Source organism: Sminthopsis crassicaudata, chromosome 3, assembly GCF_048593235.1.
Source record: "Sminthopsis crassicaudata isolate SCR6 chromosome 3, ASM4859323v1, whole genome shotgun sequence".
Taxonomy (NCBI): Eukaryota; Metazoa; Chordata; class Mammalia; order Dasyuromorphia; family Dasyuridae; genus Sminthopsis; species Sminthopsis crassicaudata.
In genome coordinates, this window is record NC_133619.1 from 594,700,186 (window position 1) to 594,719,832 (window position 19,647).

At 44.6% G+C, this 19,647-nt stretch overlaps 1 protein-coding gene across 4 annotated transcripts in view; it reads left to right on the plus strand.

The window, feature by feature from the left end:
* KPNA6 (karyopherin subunit alpha 6) overlaps positions 1–18,490 on the plus strand; it is a 49,937-nt gene extending 31,447 nt beyond the window's left edge. For all 4 annotated transcript variants that reach the window (XM_074305343.1, XM_074305344.1, XM_074305341.1 and 1 more), the window contains exons 2-14: positions 2,744–2,877; positions 3,916–4,008; positions 4,711–4,810; positions 5,752–5,846; positions 6,391–6,522; positions 6,971–7,059; positions 8,111–8,210; positions 8,556–8,719; positions 10,499–10,577; positions 10,784–10,909; positions 11,242–11,369; positions 12,053–12,231; positions 13,149–18,490. In XM_074305343.1, the coding sequence (XP_074161444.1) occupies positions 2,744–2,877; positions 3,916–4,008; positions 4,711–4,810; positions 5,752–5,846; positions 6,391–6,522; positions 6,971–7,059; positions 8,111–8,210; positions 8,556–8,719; positions 10,499–10,577; positions 10,784–10,909; positions 11,242–11,369; positions 12,053–12,231; positions 13,149–13,336 (1,607 nt within the window). In that variant the 3' untranslated portion in view covers positions 13,337–18,490. The remainder of the gene's footprint in view (positions 1–2,743; positions 2,878–3,915; positions 4,009–4,710; positions 4,811–5,751; positions 5,847–6,390; positions 6,523–6,970; positions 7,060–8,110; positions 8,211–8,555; positions 8,720–10,498; positions 10,578–10,783; positions 10,910–11,241; positions 11,370–12,052; positions 12,232–13,148) is intronic.
* The last annotated feature ends 1,157 nt before the right edge of the window (positions 18,491–19,647 follow it).

The window sequence follows — 19,647 nt, forward strand, 5'->3', positions numbered from 1 at the left end:
ACTCCTAAAGAAAGGGTTGCAGTGGCCATAAAATTCATGTTCAATGAAGGTTCCCTATTCTTCAGGGACAGAAAATAGTGGGGAAGATCCCCAGAGGATACAAGAAGACATTTTTAGACCATCTATAAACATTCCTATGACTGTAGACCTTTTAAATGTATGTTATTTGTTCAAGTTGTTACAGTAGTTCAAGAAATAAATCATATCCAGTCTGTGGCAAACCAGGGTTAGTTACATTTTGCCTCAGTTGGTTATAACTGTCATAAGGTTCTTTGATGCTGGGGAGAAAAAGTTACATGCAAATTAATAATTTTTTTGTTGGAAAGAAATTTAAAAATCTGAACATTGTCCATATCTAGTCTTAACTTTAAGCAAAATGATTTTTCATAAAGAGTGATTTTTGCATAAATAGCAGTTACAAGAGCTGGGTTCAGAACCCCAACTCTGCTACTTGACATCTGTGTAGCCCTGAACTCCTTGACCTCTCTACACTCATTTTTGCCTGTAAAATGAGACAATTGGATCTATTGGCTCCTAAGGTCCCTTCCAGTTCTGAATATATGATTTATAAAATAAAAAGATTGGATTAGATGGTCTCTAAGATCTCTTCTGCCTCCAATTGCAAAGGCTAGATGAATTCTAGAAAAGAGAAATGGAGAGGACAGTTTTGCTTCTAGTCGGTCAGAACCACCATTACCTATTTCACTGGTAGCCTTTACAAATAGCTAGGGTTGGGGACAGAATGAGAAGGAAAAGACTGTTTTTAGCTACTCTTCCCAAGGACAAAAAAAGGTGGAAAGACTCTAGATTTCACAAACAGGAAAGGGAGAGTTATCCAAATCTTGGACTTACTGCAAATTGAATCCTAAATCAAAGCTAATTGCAGATAGCATCTATTGTCTACTGGAAGTTCCAGAGCCTCTTCTGCCAGTTAATGCAACTAGTTGAGCAAAGAGCATTGGGTAGATGGATTACAATGGGGGTTGGGACAATTCAGTTCAGACCCAGGTTTCTCTGGTGAGACCCTCTTCCTTACTATTGTGGAAAAGACCTGGTGTGTAGCTCTGTGCATGTGTGCCTTAATGCTGAAGCATTTAAAACCCTTGGTGTAGAGGTCCTCTTTTCATCTCTTATGCCCAAAGAATAGTTAAATAACACAAAAACTCATTCTTTTTATGGGAGGCCACTTGGGATAGTGGAAGGAGCCACTGATTTTCAAATCTAAAAACAGACACTGAGTCCTTTCACATGAATAATTATTTATTATAATTATGCCTTATATCCTTATGTATCTACCTAGGCATTTCTTTGTAGATTCCTGATAAAATAAAGTCTGGATTCTGATACTTAGGACAGCCTTTTCCCATCTCTATACTCTACTCTTCTCTCTTCTCTATCTAGGTAGGGATTTATTTTATTATGTATCAGGTGCTATCTTAAGTGATAGGAATTGCAAAACAAAACAAAAGCTGTGTATTCCCTGCCCTTAAGTGACTTCCCTTCTGGAAATTTACCGCTAAATTCCTGAATTAATCAGTACAGAATTATGCAAAATAAATACAAAGTAATTCTGAAAGAAAGACATTAAGTTCTAGAGGTTGAAACTAACCCAGGCTTCTAGGAGAAAGTGTTACTTGAGCATAATCTTAAGAGCCAATAAACTTTGTGCCACTTATCTGTAAAGATAAATTGGAGTTAGATTAGGAAGGTCTTTAATGCTAAACAAAGGTGTTTCTCTTTTATCTAAGCAGCAAAAAGAGCCCCAGAAGTTTCTTGAGTTAGGAGAGTGAGAGTAAGATTTTGTTTTAGGAATGTCTCTGGCAGTTGTGGGAATGGGGGATAGGGGACAGAGCAAGGACTAGATGGAGGGAGAGAAGTTAGCAGACTATTCAGAAGTCCAAGTGATGGGGCCTGACTCGGGGTTAGTAAAAAAACATATTAGAGGTGCTGATGACATAGGTGGAAAGTGGGGGTATATTTATTCTGGAGATTACTTAAGTGAAACTGGTAGTTGCTGTTAAGTGTCAGGGTAGTAGAATGTTTAAAGGAAGTCAAATTTAGGCTTGATCTAAGGAAAAACTTTCCACAGTCTTAACCTAAAATTAGAATGGGCTACCTTGGGGGGGAAAAAAAAAAAAAAAAGGTTCCACTTGATGTCCAAAGTACCAAGTGTATGTGTTAGTTCTTTAAAGATAGAAACCAGAAAAAAGTGCTTTCATAGGATCATTTGTTTTGTGTGATCCAATTTCAACAAAACATTGATTCTGTTAGTCATCTGGTATGTAAAGAAAACTTTAAAAGAAATTTTTTTAATATTCATAGAATCCCTGTCTCCAGAAAAGCATCTTAACTCAATGGGGAAAACACTGTATCTGAGATCTGAAGGCCTGTATTTGTTGTATATGAGGCATGCAGATTGAAATACTTAAGTGTCCTACCACACAGGTCATTGTCTCAGCCCTAAAGCATTCTATAAATGTCATCTATTGTCATTATTTCTGGATTTAGGGGAAAAAAATTTTGCCTGTCTCCCTAATTTGCAAATTCTCTAAGTATGCTTTTAGATTAAGATTACTACCATTATTGATCCTCTTCAAAAATCAAAAGCAAGATTTATACTCAGCGAGAGGATCTGGGAGTAGGGCTGAAAGTATTCTAGACTTGGCCCACTTTAGGGGATGGAGAGAACTGTTGAGAGAATCTCCTCTTATAATAGGTGACTGCCATTCTTTGATTTTTCTAGAAACCATGGCGAGCCCAGGAAAGGACAATTACCGGATGAAGAGCTATAAGAACAAAGCACTGAACCCAGAAGAAATGAGAAGGCGGCGAGAGGAAGAGGGAATCCAGCTCCGTAAGCAGAAACGAGAGCAACAGGTAAAGATAGAACCTATCACCCCTTCTGCAAAGGTAGGAGATTCATGGGGGAAGAATTTTCTGCAATCTCTTTAAGGGGACTGGTATGTTACATTGCAAAGGGAGACAATTACATTTGTGTCTCCTCCATTTCTAAAAATATTTATTCCTGCCACCCTTTGGTAAATGGAAGGAAGAAAAGTCTCCGCCAAGTTAGTCTACTCCTTTTCCCTCTGAGTAAGCCCTGTGTTTACTTCCCTCCCCCCTCTCCTTTCCCTCTTTCCTCTCCCTCTCCCCTCCCTCTTAATAAAACTTCATTAATCATTGTAGCTCTAAGTAATTTCTTTGCCCTCAGAACTCATCTAGGACTCGTGTCAAAAGTATAGCATAAGCATGATGAATATGGAAATATGTTTAGAAGAATTGCACATGTTTAACCTATATCGGATTAAAATTCCATAAAATTTGGAACACAAGGTTTTTGAAAGGTGAATGTTGGAAACTACTTTTGCATGTGTTTAGAAAAATAAAATATTATTTAAAAATTTGTTAAAAGCATATTTCATACATTATTTTCACGTATTTGCTTCCTCAACTAGTCTGTAAACTCAAGGGCTATGGTCATGTCTTACATATTCTTATCCCTCTAAAATGTCTGTTTATGATCCCCTCTCCTATTGTCAATTTCTCCCATATAGATATTCATAAGGTTTAAACAGAATGGCATCTAAACTCTTTCATCATCTTTACCTCCTTCTATGAACTCCTTAATCCACCTTTTCTGATGCTATAGGTAGAGCTGACAATTCTGATTTCAGAATCTTAAGATTTCCCTGCCAAATGTTTTGGTTCTTGGTATGAGTTTGGAGCTTGTTTAAATTATTATACCTCTACATTTATCAGTCTTGTCTAAATTGATTTCATCTTCTGGACTGTCATTTGACTATAGATATAGACAGATGCCAAAAGGGGAAGGGATGGCCAGGCCAGGGATAGTATGTGTGAGTTTGCTAACAAACAAATGTGCTTACTGTCGACCCTTTTAACTTTTATATTCAGCTTTTTAAACGAAGGAATGTAGAACTAATCAGTGAAGATGCTGCCATGTTTGACACACTACTCATGGATTCCTATGTCAGTTCCACCACTGGGGTAAGGTCTGAGTACACAGTATTGGGGATTTCCTATTTTCACAGACTTAAGATTGGGCATGTCATATTGGTTCCTGTTAACTGCTATGATTACACTGGGAAGGTTCTTTTTTGTTGTCACTATTGCCTTTTTTAAAAAGTACCATCCTTGGTTAGATCAGTTGTCATCCTAATAGTCCTCATAGACCAGGTGTCAAGCGAAGTTGTGAAAAATAGTGATAATTGTTTTTCTATCCCAGAGTCCTCAGGAGTAGTAAGAATAGAGTTTGAACATCCCAAATTTTTTCCTCTTTAGCTATATGGCAGCAGTAGATGAGCTAGAACTTAAAAGTATTTTCTTTGTTGAGTGACCTTTATGAATTTCTCTCTTCAGTGTGTGTGAAGGGATAGATATAGTAGACAGAGCACTAGGTTTAGCATGAAGGGGCTGCAGTTCTACTACTTAGAATTTATTTGACATTGGCAAAGACCTGATTTTCTTTTTTCTATAATGAGACAATTGGAATAAATGATTTTGAATGCCACTTCTAACATTAAATCCTAGAACAGTATTTTTTATTTGCATTTTCTTACTATTCCAAAGAGTCTTTCTGTAGTAGATAGTCTTTCTCATACTCTGGGTATGAGCCAAAGAGGCTCTTGGGATTTGGAGGCTAGATTTTCTGGTTACTCATCGAGTCCCAGCTCTGTCCTTTTCCTTTAGGATAGAGTGATCACAAGAGAGATGGTGGAGATGCTCTTTTCTGAAGACTCTGACCTGCAGTTAGCAACTACGCAGAAATTTCGCAAACTGCTCTCAAAGGGTAAGACACTCTTGCACTCAGAAAGAAATTAGTGGTACAGCTTGGAAGTATGTTTCTCTCTTTAAGAAATTAAAGATATTAGCATGGAAAAGGGAAAGCCAGTTGGCCATCTTTAAAACCCTCAGTGATAGGTGAGAGGCAGAGAAGTCAGACTAATTCTTGGCCCCAGACACAGAGGAGGAGATGACCCCATCAGGAAGATGTCAGCTCAGTAGTCATTAGCTTTCCCTCCCCTGCCTCAGGAGATCTTCCCTTTCATGCCTTTAACCAAAGGCTGAATGCCCACTAGTCAGGAAGGTTTTAAAGGACATCCCAGTGCAGATTGATTTGTGCTAGATAGCTTCTTAACCCCCTTTCCACCTCTGAGCTTTTGTAGGCTTCTGCCAAGATTTCTCTCTGGGCCTGTTATATTCTATTAAGTTCTGCTGGTTCCAGAAGTTTTTCTGAACTTTGGGAACAGAGTAGTCGCCCAAAAAAAAAAAAAAAAAAAAAAAAAAAAAAAAAGCTCATCTTTCACTTGCTTTCTGAGTAACAACAGTCAGCATTTCTGTGGCATTCTCTGTGAAGATAGAAGTAGCCAAGTAAAAGTTCCCCATGTTACAGACGAGGAAACTTCACAGATGAGAGGGGGAGAGGGATTTGTTCACACTATACAAGAAGTGCTTGTTGAGTCCTTGATGTTTCATATTCAGTTTAGTCCCTCATTTTATGCACATTAGAACTTTTTTGGTAACCTGAGGTGTTTAGTGATGATTGACCATACATAGTCCAGAAGCTTTATCTAAGAAGACCCTGGGAGCATCCTGAGACAGGCTCCCATGTATGTGTTCCTTGAGGAAAGCCCAACTGGACTATTGCTATTACTGCCAAATAATTACCTGGTGTCAGCCAGGGAGCAGATGTCACCTGGATCTCTCCTAATTCTCAGCCCTTTCCTTCAGAGCCAAACCCCCCCATAGACGAGGTGATCAACACCCCTGGAGTAGTGGACAGGTTTGTGGAATTTCTGAAGAGGAGCGAGAACTGCACGTTACAGGTGACTATGGGGAGCTGGTGCTGCCTGCCCAGGTGTTGTGTTAACTTTGGGTGGTGGGCGGGGGAGCGAGAGGGTGTGACAGGGCTTTCCCCCACACCCCTCAGGCAGCTGGCAAGAAATGGGATCCTTCCCCTCGCCCTCAAGACCACCTGAAACCAGGCAGCCTCGAGTGGGAGGCAGCGTGGTGTAATGGAAAGAGCACCGGACTGAGAGTCAGGAGACCTGGGTTCGAGTCCTGTAAAATGAGGAGGTTGGGCTGAATGATCTCTAAGGTCCCTTTCAGCGCTAACATTCTATGATTCCCCAGCCTGACCTCTAGGGAGGGTCCTACTGCATGTCTGGCTTGGGGCTCCTGTGGAGGAAGCAGACAGTTTCTGTCAGTTCTTAATCACCAACCTCTGGGTTCTGTTCCACATAAGGGGGGAGGGATCCTCCCAAACCATGGGATACACCCATTTAATAGACATACCCTATCCCACATTTTGCAGCTCCTGTCTCTCCAACATAGACACCAATAATCCATTTCCCACCGTACTTCTTTCAGTTTGAAGCTGCCTGGGCCCTGACCAACATTGCCTCCGGAACCTCACAACAGACCAAAATTGTCATTGAAGCTGGGGCTGTCCCTATCTTCATAGAATTACTTAATTCTGACTTTGAGGATGTACAAGAACAGGTAATGAGCTGGTAGGATAGTGTGTTCAGGGTCAAGACAGTCTCCCTCCCTAGGTTCTGACTGAGGCAGTGACCAGATATTTGTAAAGACCTTATCTGGGGGTCTCTAAAGATGCTACTGCTGGACTGACCTTCCCCTCATTCCAGGAAGGCCTGGGTCAGATTGCCTTAGGTGTTTCTGAAGCTTAAAGAAAGTGGGGAAGTGACTGGGCCTGAGGGCTAAGCCATTTGGAACTGGCTCTGGCCCTGGGAGCCATAGACACCTCAGTGCCATGAAAAGATCATCATGGAGCTTGAATCCCAGCTATCATGCCAGTATATCTTAGAGCTCCTCCTAACCTAAAGATTCTTTGTCCTTATCCATAAAATGAGTCCTGGGCCCAGAGGACCCCACACTCCTGGCGGCCAGACAAGCCGTGTGGTTAAGAATACCATTTGATTCCTTTCAGGCAGTCTGGGCCCTGGGAAACATAGCTGGTGACAGCTCTGTCTGCAGAGACTATGTCCTGAATTGTGCCATCCTCCCACCGCTGTTGATGTGAGTAACCTGGGCCCTCAGCCCAGGGCATCCCTGGGCTCATGGAAGAGTGGGCAGTTCTGAGAGGCTGCATGGTGTGGTGGGAAAAGATAGATTTCATGTACAAGGACCTCGTTTCAAGTCACAGTATTTAGGTGACAGAGAGTAGATTGTTTCCCTTTCTTGGGTCTCCTGCTTTCTTGATGTATAAGATGAAGATAACTTCTCCAGCCCAAGTTGGGCATTCTCTAATTCTTGAAAATCACCATTATGATTGCTACCATTAGTTTGCTTTTAGACTAAGCAGGCGGTTGATGTTCACGCTCATTATGGAAGTCATCACCTTCCAATCACATCTTGTTATCTGATGAGATTCTGATCCAAGGTAAACAAGAAATTCTGGCAGGTCTCAGGGGCCCTTACTTTTTTGTGGTTTCAGAAACTATTTTGTGCAAGTGCCCTAGGAACAAACTGCTCCTGAGGATAATGAACTTTCTGCTCAGCTGAAAAGACTTAGATACAGGCCTGGAAACCATTTATATTTGCTGGAGACATATATCTTATATCTAAGATCTGGCCTAGCAAAGAACAGAGGCTTATTCTTAGAGGGTTGATCACCAGGAAATGGGTTTTTTGGCCATAGTAATTCATGAGTCCCTCTGTTAATACATGGAGTTATGATTTGGAGAAAGATATGTTAGAGTAGAAAGAATATGTTTTTTGGAATCAGAGAACCTGAGTTCAGATCCCACCTGGAAAAGTCCTGGGCAATACCTCCCTTCTTCATTTTTTGGGGAGTGAACTTCAGTCTCCCACTCTGTCCTGTGATCAGACTTCTGGCACCTTAAATAACTGCTTTCCAAAGTCAGCAGCATAGGGATCCTCATACATAGTAGGTAAGCAGTGAATGAACAGCCACATGAGAATGGGGCTCTTTCCCCCGGGATCTCTGCAGACCAAGCCGTGATAGCCCCCACTGTCAGGAGGTATAAGGGGCCACTGCCTGACCCGCTTAGAACCTCCCCCAGACTCAGCACCCTAGCATTGATTTCCTGTGCTGCGTTTTCTTCAGACTCCTCACCAAATCCACACGGGTGACGATGACCCGGAATGCTGTGTGGGCCCTGTCAAACCTGTGCCGAGGAAAGAATCCGCCCCCTGAGTTTGAGAAGGTGAGTCCGTTGTGCCTCTGCTCTCCTGGTGACCCCCTACAGAGAGAGATCAATTTTCTGGGGGAATGGATCCAGAGAGGAGGCTTTTTCTTGGCTATTGTATTAAGTAGTCAACCTTGTTCATTCAGGTTTTAGGGGGGAAAGGGTGAGGTAGTGGTGGAAAAAGCATTAGTATTAGTCTATAGACAAGTCAGTAAGGCTCCTGGCTCTGTGACCAATTAGCTGTGTAACTCTGGGCAAGTCTCCTCGCTTCCCTGTATTAGCCTCTACTTTCTCATCTGTAAAATGGGGAGAAGAGAAGATTCCTTGTCCTTGGTCTGAGCTGTTCTTCCCATGCCTCTGCAGGTTTCTCCCTGTCTGCCTGTGCTGTCCCGCCTGTTGTTCAGCAGTGACTCGGACCTGCTGGCAGATGCGTGCTGGGCCCTCTCTTATCTGTCTGATGGCCCCAACGAGAAGATCCAAGCGGTCATAGATTCTGGCGTCTGTCGGAGACTTGTGGAGCTCCTAATGTGAGTGCTCAATGCTGCCCTGACTCTCGGGACGGGGAGGATGGGCAGGATCGGGAGGCTCCCCAGAGCCCAGAGGGGAACTTCCCCCAAGCCCCTGGAGCTTCAGATTACTCACGTGGCTCCGGGAAAGCCTCCCAGCGGTTTCTTTAGTGGAAAGAAAATTGATCTTGGGGTCAGTAGGCAGGGTCCCCAGGTAGGCCCTGGTGCTTTCAAACAATTTGACCTTGCACAAGTTACTGAAGCTTTCTGAGCCTAAATTTTGCCAACTATTAAATAGGATAATAACATTCATCTTGCTTTCAATGGCGATGATAGCAGTTATCATTGATGGTATTATGGAATAAGTTTTGATTATGTACCAGGCCAGCCCTGTGCTGAATGCTGGAGATGCCAAGAGAAAAATCAAGCAGTCCTTGCTCTCAAGCTTACCATAACAGAATGAAGGCCAGGCATTTTAGGAAGCGGAGGAGGAAGGATGCTCACCATTGGCATCAGGCCAGGCTTCATGGCATTGCTTGAACTGAGGAACAGTCCCTAGAAAGATACAGAGCAAGCAAGCCTCGACATAGGAGAGGAGACCCCAGCTTGCCCCTTTGTGGAGCTGGGAGGCCCTTGGACATTACACATGGCGTGGGTTTGTTGAAAACTTTTTCAATGCTTAGAGCAGCTATGGTGATTATTTTTTTCTTTTCTAAAAAAAATATTACTCAGTATGAGATGGGGAAGAATACTTGGGATAACTGCTATAAGAAATAGAAGATATCAGTAAAAACTGGGTTTTTTGGTTTGTTTGTTTTATTTATTTTAAAAAAAAAAAAAAAAAAGGAAAGAAAAGGCCCAGAGATGGAATATGCAAAATAGCCAGAAGCCTGTTAGGTTAGAGAGAAAAAAAATTTGATGCAGGATATCCCAAAGGTTCAGGGCAGCTTGGAGCCAGGGTTGGGGCAAGCTTTAAAGCCAATTGGGGATTTATCTTTTATTCTAGAATCCAGTAGCTGGAGTAAGTGATATGGTTAGACCTGCACTTCAGGAGTATCTTTGGAGGCTTCATGGAGAATGAATGGGAGAGGAAGAGACCTGAGGCTTGGAAAACATTTAGGAAACCTGGAAATAGTCCAGGAGAGAGATGGGAAAGACCTGAGCTAAGTAGTGAGAAGAGGATAGATCTGAGGAAATCGGTGGAGGTAAAAATGGCAAGTTTTGGCTGTCCATTAGAAACATGGGCCAAGTGAGGGTGAGTTGCTGTGCGGGACTGGAAAGCTAGGAGAAGACTTAGAATTTGTTCACTGCTAAGTTCTGAGGAAAGCATAAAAAAGGCAAAGCCTAGAAAACACTTAGCAAGCTTAAAGAGTTATGGAAGTGTTGCCTGTTCCTCATAGGCAGAGTGAGGGCTCTGACTCAGTTGGAACTTAGAGCTATCCGAAAGTGAGCATGCCTTCCTTGACGGACTGTGCGGGCCCCGTTCCTGGAGACAGAACGGCCTGAGGTCTTGTAGCCCTGCTGTGGGCAGCATTGGTGGTCAGCTGCAGGGTGGACTAGTTGACTTCTGAAGATTTGGGTTCCAAGCCTAACTTTCTGTCTATGCTGATCAAGTAATTTAACTTTTGTAGGCTTCAGTTTCCTCACCTCCAAAAAAGGTGGTTAGGTGATTTGTAAAGTCTTTTTCTCTCTAAATTTTCTAGTCTCTATTTTCTGTTCCCCATAAAGTTAGTAACAAAGCTGTGCTTTAGGTAGCTCTCCTGAACTAACCATCTCTTGGGGCTTGCCCTTTCTCTGCAGGCACAATGACTACAAAGTGGCCTCCCCTGCCCTTCGAGCAGTGGGCAACATTGTCACGGGGGATGACATCCAGACCCAGGTAAGGATCAAAAGCCTGCAGCCCCTTCTTCCCCTGGGAAGCAGACTTTGCAGACAAGATCAGGCTGTCCTTGCCATGTGCCAGTTCCTGGAGTCCTGAGCCAGGGGTTTCTTTGTGTCCTAGATTACTGTGAATATTGGAGTGGCAGAGGCAGACCTCTCTCCTAAATAAGTCGCCAGCATTGACACTGCACTCTTTTTCTTCAGGTGATTCTCAATTGCTCAGCCCTCCCCTGCCTCCTCCACTTACTGAGTAGTCCCAAGGAGTCAATACGGAAAGAAGCTTGCTGGACCATTTCAAACATCACAGCTGGAAACAGAGCCCAGATACAGGTAGGGAAGAAATTCTGGATATTAGACAGACTTGGACCCCTCTAAGTCTCTGTTCTGTGACAGGTCCAGGAACCCCTACTTCATCTCTCCTCTCAGAAGTAGGTTAGGGCTAAAGCTAATGTTCAAAAAGAAGTTAGCCAGATTCTGAACTATTCTTCCTCATCAATATTACTTAGAGTCCATGCTTCTAGCTCTGTAGTTGCCATTTCCCCGGAGTGTGGGTCTTCTGATGGGCAGGACTTGCTCTCTTGGTCATTCTCTGGGCTAGGGAAGTCCTTAACCAGAGCTGTCTCCTCATACTTCTCTTTCTCCCTCCCCCCCTCCCATTCCAGGCTGTCATAGATGCAAATATTTTTCCTGTATTGATTGAGATCCTGCAGAAAGCTGAGTTCCGCACAAGGAAAGAGGCTGCCTGGGCCATCACCAATGCCACGTCAGGAGGAACTCCTGAGCAGATCAGGTACTGGGCTCTTCCTTCCTGTGGTACTGTGCACCCCTCCTGCCCTTAAGCATTAGGTGGGATCCCCTGATATAGCTGTTTGACCTCACATGAACAACCTTCCACCCTTCCCAAGTGCCATTGCCTGAGAAGCCCCTCCTCCATTCTAGTTAAACAAGGCTGGGAAAAGCAAGCTGGATTTTTATGGCAGTCCTGGAGTGATTCTCCCTCTAGACATGGTAGAACCTAAGAAAAGATTGGATTCTGTGTTTTCCTAGTGATGAATACTTGCCACAAATGTTGTTAAATGTTGTCCGTCTTTTGGACATAGGCTACAAAGAGATGAAAATTTAAAATGGTCAGTTTCAATAATAAATGGAAGATATACTTTGTTTAGCTTAGATAATATCCCAGTAAGCTGAAGCCACGCAACATGCGTCTCTTTGACAGAAGCAAAATGTCCTTTTGTAATCTTAAAATAAAACTTGTAAAGTGGTTGGAGAAGCCTGCTTCAGCTCAAAGTCCTTGGGGAGCATCTGGGTGGTTCTCAGTGAGACACAGATCATCAGCACCTAAAACTGGAGCTTTCTCACAACAGGTCAGCAGTCTAAGCCTCCACTTATTTGGAGGAATTTTCCAGGGCTCAGGAGACCTATAAGATTGGTGCCTGTTAACATGGCATTTACCTTTCCATTGGCTCCCAGGTATCTGGTTACATTGGGTTGCATCAAACCTCTGTGTGACTTGCTGACTGTGATGGACTCTAAGATCGTCCAGGTTGCCCTCAATGGCTTGGAAAACATCCTGCGGTTGGGCGAGCAGGAGGCCAAGCGGACGGGCACAGGGACCAACCCCTACTGTGGCCTCATTGAAGAAGCTTATGGTAGGTGGCATCTTGAGCCCTCCAGGAACACTCTGAAAAGGCTTTGTATTCGGTCTTTCACCTTGATAAGGATGGATAACCACCTCAAACAGGGGCTGTGGCCTAGCTTGTAAGCCACCATCATGGTAGCTTGCTTCCTATAGCTCTCTCGTATTGGCAGAGCCCCCTCCTCACTGCGGCCTTGTGAGGCTCAGAGAGGAAAGTCACTTGCCAGGACCACCTGGTGAATCAGGTTCAGGGCCCAGGCTGAGCTCCCTCATCCCCATTCTCTGCTGTTCCATCTCTGGGTTAGTCTAAGATGACTTTGCCAGCCCCTGGGGGTGCTATCCACATATAGATGCCATTTTGGTTTTAGGGAATTCTAAGAGTGGCTCTTTGCAGGGTGGGCAGAGCTCATAAAAGCCCTAGAAAGGAGCCTTTTTAGAAGTTCTAACATGGCTTCTGCCTTCTAAAGCAATTACTATGTAAAAGAAAATGCCAAGATAATGTATTAGTGTAGGTGGCTTTGAGAGAAGGTGCGAAGATAAATATTTCATATCTATGGGCCCCAATCACCTTCTTAACTCTAGGAGGAATTATTTCCTAGATAAGTCAGAGGAGAGCAAGCCCTTGTAGATTGTGTCCAAATTCCAAGAGTTCCCTTTCAGCCCTAATTAGTGTCCAGTTTGAGAGAGGCCTTCCATCTGCTGCCTGCCCTTTGTCCTAGTCACCTTCCTCTGGAGAGCTGTTCTAGACTCCGATTGTCCCCAGAGGAAGACTTGGCTCCGGGAGAACTTCCTGACTTTTACGACTGTCCAGAAGCAGGGCAGGCTTCCCTAGATGGGGCGATCCCTTGGGCCAGGAATTAGCATGGAAGTTCTTCCCAGGCCTGTTTGGGTGGAGAATACTGATCCCACTTCTCTTTCCCCCACCCCCAGGCTTGGACAAAATTGAGTTTCTCCAGAGCCATGAAAACCAGGAGATCTACCAGAAGGCCTTTGACCTCATCGAGCACTACTTTGGCGTGGAAGATGAAGACACAGGCCTGACTCCTCGAGTGGATGAGACACAGCAGCAGTTCATCTTTCAGCAGCCTGAGGCCCCCATGGAGGGCTTCCAGCTATAATGCCTGCCCAGGGGAGGGGAGGGAGGGACAAGAGGAGAGCACCACAGACTGGCCCCTGCTGTCCTGGGCGGCAGAGGTTGGGGCCGGGAGGTACAGCCCGGCTCCCTGCCCCAGCCCTGGAAACTGCCCTGGCTGCCTACTCCCTCCCTTCCCAGGAGGCCCCTCTGAGGACAGGCCAAGGCTGAGGCTTTGCTTTCATGGAGAGAAGGGGGCTTGTTTTTCCTCCTTATCCACTGTATTTTTGCTGCATACCTGTCTAACCCAAGAGCCCAGGGTGGAAAAAGGAAGACTGAGGTAACCAATTTGCACCTTTTTTTTTTTTTTTTTTTTTTTTTTTTTTTTTTTTCCTTTTGTGGTGATTTTTCTCTTCCTCCTTCCCTTTGTCCCTTCCTGGACTCTGCCCCAGGCTGTGTCAATCTTACTTTGGGTACTTGAGCAGATGGAATATTCTGGTGGGGGGGTGGGAGGGAGAGGGGAGGGAGAGAATCCCCCCCCAAAAAAATAAGTGTTCATGCTCTGATGGAATATTAATCCTGGATGCTTGGATTGAGTCATTGAAGCTTTTTCTTTTTCCTTTTGCACATTTTACTCGTATTATATTCCTCCTGTCATTTTGGGGACATCCTTGGGACTCTTAAGAGTATCATGTCCCCCTTTTAAGACCTGGCTCTCCCCAGTGGCTGGTACACTTCAGCAGAAGGGAAAACCGCCATGATGTTTCTGGCTGCCTTCCCAGGGCAGGGGGGGCAGGGCCTTTTGGGGAGCCAGTCCCACCTTACCTGGTTTGGGACATGGGCCTACCTTGTGTAGAAGAATGGCCTCAGGCAAGGGGATGGTAAAGGCCCTCAGGTGTAATGACCCAGATGTAGCTACTGATCCTGCTTTTCCAAAACTCCCTCCACCTAGCTGTCAACATGGTGCAACCCCTGACGTCATTGTTTACTTGAAATTCTCCCTCAAGGTGACACCTGCCCTGAGGGGTGACATTTTCTCCTGAGTTCATGGCAGGTGATGGTCTTTTTCCTTTTCTGGGGGAAAGGAACAGGCCTCAGCCGGATTTCCCCCAGAGGGAATGCAGGGATTGCCAGAGACTTGTGTCTTTAGCCTTTCTTGTTCCTCTTCCACAGCTGGATCATGTTCATTTTACTTACAAAGGAGAGAATGTCAAAGCGCTGTATTTTTTATATTCTATATATTAGGTAGGTGAGTCTTAATTCATTTGGGGAGGGAACAGATCCATGAGCTGTCTTAATTTCTATAAATAGGATGCTGTGAGGCAGACAGAGCCTAGTGATGGTATCTCCCTCTCACCTAATAGGTTCCCCTCTTTCTCCTTTCTTGCTTGAGATCTGCTGGCTCAAAACCAGATCAGGCATGAGTTGACCCAAGATTTTTTTTCCTAGCCAAGCACATGAAGGTGGCCTGGGGCTTATAAATAAGAGACCTTAGAAGGGGCAGGGGTAGAATGTGTTCCATCTTAGTCCTGCTGGACTTTCCATAAGCCTAAGGTCATAGAGCAGGAGGTCCTGACGAAGCTGACTCTGGTTAGCCTCTGATGACCCAAATGACCCCAGTCTCCTACTGGACTAAAAGCCTTCTCCTTGCAAGGGTGAGGAAAAGGAGAGAGCAGTTTTCCTCTTAGGTTCCCCCAGCATTATTTTGGTATTGACACAGATTGGCGGGGCCCCTCTTCAGTCCTCTTTGTGTACTTAGCACCTGGAATCTACCCCAAGCATCTTTTTGTTTCTTTGCCTAAAATTGCAAATAGGAGGCCCACTGCTGACCAGGTGACTCTTTGAAGGAGTGAAGGCGAGAAACAAGAACCCCAAGGGAAGGGGCTCAGGCTCTGGTCTCTGGAAGGCCGTATCATATGGCAGGCAAAACTTTACATTCCAACTTTAACTAGCAGACTATTTAATTGGTCAGAATAAATACTCTCAAATCTACACCTTTCCTTACTCTGAAAAAGAAAAAAGGATGCTTTTGTACAAATTGGCCTTTTTTATTTACTTTGAACATAAGACTATGAGCACAGTTCCTACATTGTCCTGTTTCCCCAGACCTTTTTAGGCATCAAGGTCCTTTCTGTCTCAATCCAGGAAGGCTAAGGACAATCCACAGATTCTCCCCATCACATCTTCAAGGGAGTTTTTCATTGGCCAAGAGTTTTCTACTTGCCCTCTTCTCCCCTCTCCATATCCTAAGGTACATCAGACTCTGGCATTATCTTAGAAGCTGTTACATTGGCAGCTAAAGGTAAGAAGCACATATCCAAGATTTCCCTCTCCTTTTAGAAACCCATTAACAGAGTTCTTAAGGAATCCAGCCTAGAAGCCTGGGTGTGACTGCCCAGAAGGTAAGAGGACTGGAATTCCTGTATAGGTAAGAGAACAGTGACCCATGTCACTCACAAGATTACCTTCCCTCAAATGAACAGAGAAACTTTTTTATTGATGTTTTTGATTTGAAGAGTGACAGTATTTCAGAAGAATCCGTGTTGAGCAGCACTTTGGGCTCTGAAACTCCTTGTGATTAAAATATCCTTCACTTGCCAAAACACATCCAGTCGAGCCCAGCAGTCCAGACAGCAAGGGATTTGCCTGACCCTCAGGCTGCTGCTCAAAAGTTCACTGGACATAGATGGGAGCTAGGGAAACACTGACTGCAAACTGATTTTCAGTCAGGATTTTCTTTGATATAGCAACCATTGTGCTGTTCCTCTGCCTTAAGGAGCTAATGATGACTCCTTCATTCCTTATTTATCCCTTCGTTATGTTCCCCAAAACAGAGAACGAGGGATCCCTTTGGTTGGTCTTGTGCCTCACTTCTCTGATAGTTCTTGGCCCTTCTTGATTTTTGATTCCTGTACATCCCTGAGTAGTCTTACCTGCTGGCATCTTTCCCTCTGGCCCTAGTCTGACACTGGTTTCTTGACTGGTAATGCACTGGGCTCCACGCCCAAGTCTACAGTCTCTGGATGAGTCTGACTGAGCCTGGCAGCGTGGAAAGGGAATGACATGGAAGGTAAGGAAGTAGTCTGAGGAGGGCTGCAGATCAGACTTCAAAGCAGCTTCCTTCTCAGTCAGCTTAGAGCCTGAAGCTTCAGGACTTTTGAATTTGACTTTGCCAGGTGGATGACCCATAATCAAACTTAAAAGCTAAGTTTTTGTTAGTATTACTACAGAATATATACAAGGACCTGAGGGGGTAGGATGGTATTGCTTAATCAAATGAGCCACTGAATCACCAGCCATCTCATCTCTCTGCTCTATCCAGCCCAAATGGTCTAATTCCCACCCCCATAAATCATATCTGGACTGGTGAGGTCCGTGGCCCTCCTCCCCAAATAGTTTCTCACCTTTCTTTAGATGCAGGTAATGTTTTGCGGACCTCCTTGGCAGCTCTATCCCACTTCCTTTCAGGACTTGCACTGATTTTGCCCTTTGCAAGCAGGAACACGTGCCACAGATTCTCTCAACTGCCCAGGGACCTAAGAGCCCCCCTCCCTCAGCAGCCCTTGGAACTCTTAATTTATACTGATTAGAAAAGCCTTTGACCACCTTAAAAGTTACTTCTATAGTAGAACTTATCTTTTCAACTTGGGGGATATTATAGGGAAATCCTATTTATGAAAGAATTCAAAATGTTTGAGACTCGGTTTTTAACATGTTCTCTGGGTCAGCACTGCAGGTGTGTGCAAGACCCCATGTACTTCTGTGTCATGGGAATCCACTTGGTATAACAGATGCAGAGGCCTGTGGGTTCTGTTAGAGGTGCTTTCCCCCTTGTAGTGCTGAGACGCCCCTCTTCCTTCTCCCTCCCTTCCCCGAGTTATCTGAGTAAAGGGACAATGGCCAAGGGCCGCGGGGGGACCTTGGCTCCCGCCTTTGGAGCCACCAGTTTCTTCTTGTGCCAAAGTCACCAGCAGGTTGGTTCTGCCTTTGCCTGCCTAAGCTTCTCAGGTTTCTCCTCCTAGGGGACCCACAGACCAACTGGGCCTGGGCCTGCGAAGGGGTGGGGAACACGGAGGCAGGCAGGTGGAGACGAGGGAGACTGGGTGCCCACTTTCCCTTAATGTTAGCAAAAGGACAAGTCAGACAGCTCCTTGTGGAAGCAGAAATGGCCTGTTTCCAGCCCAGTGCTTTTGATCCAGCTTCTCCCAGGTCTTAGCTTTGGGTTCTCAAAGACCTCTGAACAGCAGTCAGCAGTACACATTCTCGTGGCTTCAGCTCAGCGGCCTGAAGGGACCAGCTCAGATCCAACCTTGAGTCTCCACCTGCAGTTCTGCTCCAGGCTTGTTCATCAAGCATCTGACATCCTGGTCCTAGCCAGGGCAGGAGGTAGAGAACCAGCAGGAGGCCTTTGTCTGAGGTGAGCAGTAAAAGGGTCATTGGCTGCTTTAAGCAATGGACCGTTTCCCTCTGCCACCCACCCACCCTCCTTCTGGCCGCCACTTGTGGCTTTTGGTACACATCCAGTGACTCCTGAACCAACCTACCTTGCCAGTGTAGGGCAAGCAATCCACACCGTCCGGGGTCTGAAAAACCAATCTGTGAACAGCCCCAAGGTGGAGAGGGATCATTATTTCAAGGGTTGAGAAATTTGCATGGATGAGATACATGTATATCTGGAACCCTCTGCCTCACAACTGTCCAGGTCAGAGCTTAGCTTTCACACTTACTGAAGAATCCCAGACGAGCTTGGGCCAAGGAATGGGGGTTGGAGTTCATTGTTACTGGATATTTACTTGCCCCAGTCTGGAACCTTCCTACTACAAACCACTAAGGGAGAGAAGAATGAGTGACATAAGCCATGCCCCTGGCAGGCTCCCTACCTTTCCTCCAGAAACATGAGCTGGTTTTCCCTTTTTACTAAAATGTTTATTTTTTTCCTTTGGTTCTTCAACAAATCTGGCTATCTCCCCTCCCTCTCACAAATCCCAAATGTTCTTGGAGGTCCTTTGGTATGCATTAGCCACAGCTGGGTAATTCTAGGCTGGACACAGGGCAAGATAGACAATGGAGTTGAGTGCGATGAGTACAGACTTAACAAATGATATTTATATACACATCAATTTGAAGAGAAAAAATGTATTTCTTTAGGTTTCAAACACTGTGTAACAAATATAATGCAAAAATAAAAACCTGTTGAAAAGTTCTTGGTAGTCTCTTTTCATTTAGACTCTTGCAATGCGGTTGGAGTGAGGTTGACAATTTGTAGCTAGAAGGGAGTAAGATGCCTGCTTTGCCGGGAGAAGCCAGTCCAGACTCCAGTCTGTCATGCACTTGCTCTGTGGCTTCAGAAGCAATTCACCTCCCTTCTGTAAACATTACCATGAGACCTTTTGGAATCTCAGACCGCCCTCGAATCCAAATCTAAGGAGACTGGGGTATTTCTAAAAATATTAACCATGCTTCGTCCTGTCTTAAGGGAAGGCAACAGGGAATAATGCATGAATTCTTAACCTTTGTGTCACGGACCCTTCTGGGAAAAAAAATTATAATCGAGGGAAATGCTAAATTTCAGTTATGTTAGTGAAAATAAGGGCGTAGGTTTTTTTCCATCCAAATTTATGGACCCCTTGAACTCTATCTATCTGGACACCAAATTAATTAAGCATCTTTTGATAAATCAGGAATAACACTGAATTGAATGTCAGATCGGACATATCTTGTCTCTGATCCTTATTTGTGAGATAATAAGCAAGTTAGGAATGTAAAAGAGATTTTTGAACTAGAAATTAGAAGTAATCCACCCAACCTCATAATTTTCCAGATGAGGAAGCCAAAGCTTGAGACATTGAGACCTGTGTTCAGACAGATCTATGCCTCTATTCACCTTGAACTCTATTTTTATCCCTCTAAAAAGGCAATGCTAATTTTCAGACACTGGCCAGTTCTTCATTGAAGGGATTCAGCCAAAGGCTGAATCATCACTTCTGGGGTATAATTAAATAGTTCTTCCTTTGAGACTGGATGGCCACAAGACAGGATGCAGCAGGCCGTAGTGGTGAGGACCCCTAGATCCAGGAGCAACTGTAGCCAGCCATGTTAGCCACCCTTTTTAAAAGAAGAGGAGCTGTTTCTGTACCCTTATACACCTGGATTCATACTATAAAGGCTGGGTTCAATGTTTGTTTCTAATCCCGATGAAGTAGACACTTTGCCTTTTGTACTCAAAAAATTTTGTCGTTGTGACAAATCTCCATCTGGTAGGGGATGGCCCAGAGTAGCCAGTGCAGGTCCCCTGGTGTGAAGGCTCTGGCTTTGGATAGAAAAGAGGGCAACCTAGGAGCAGTGTTCTCCACAATT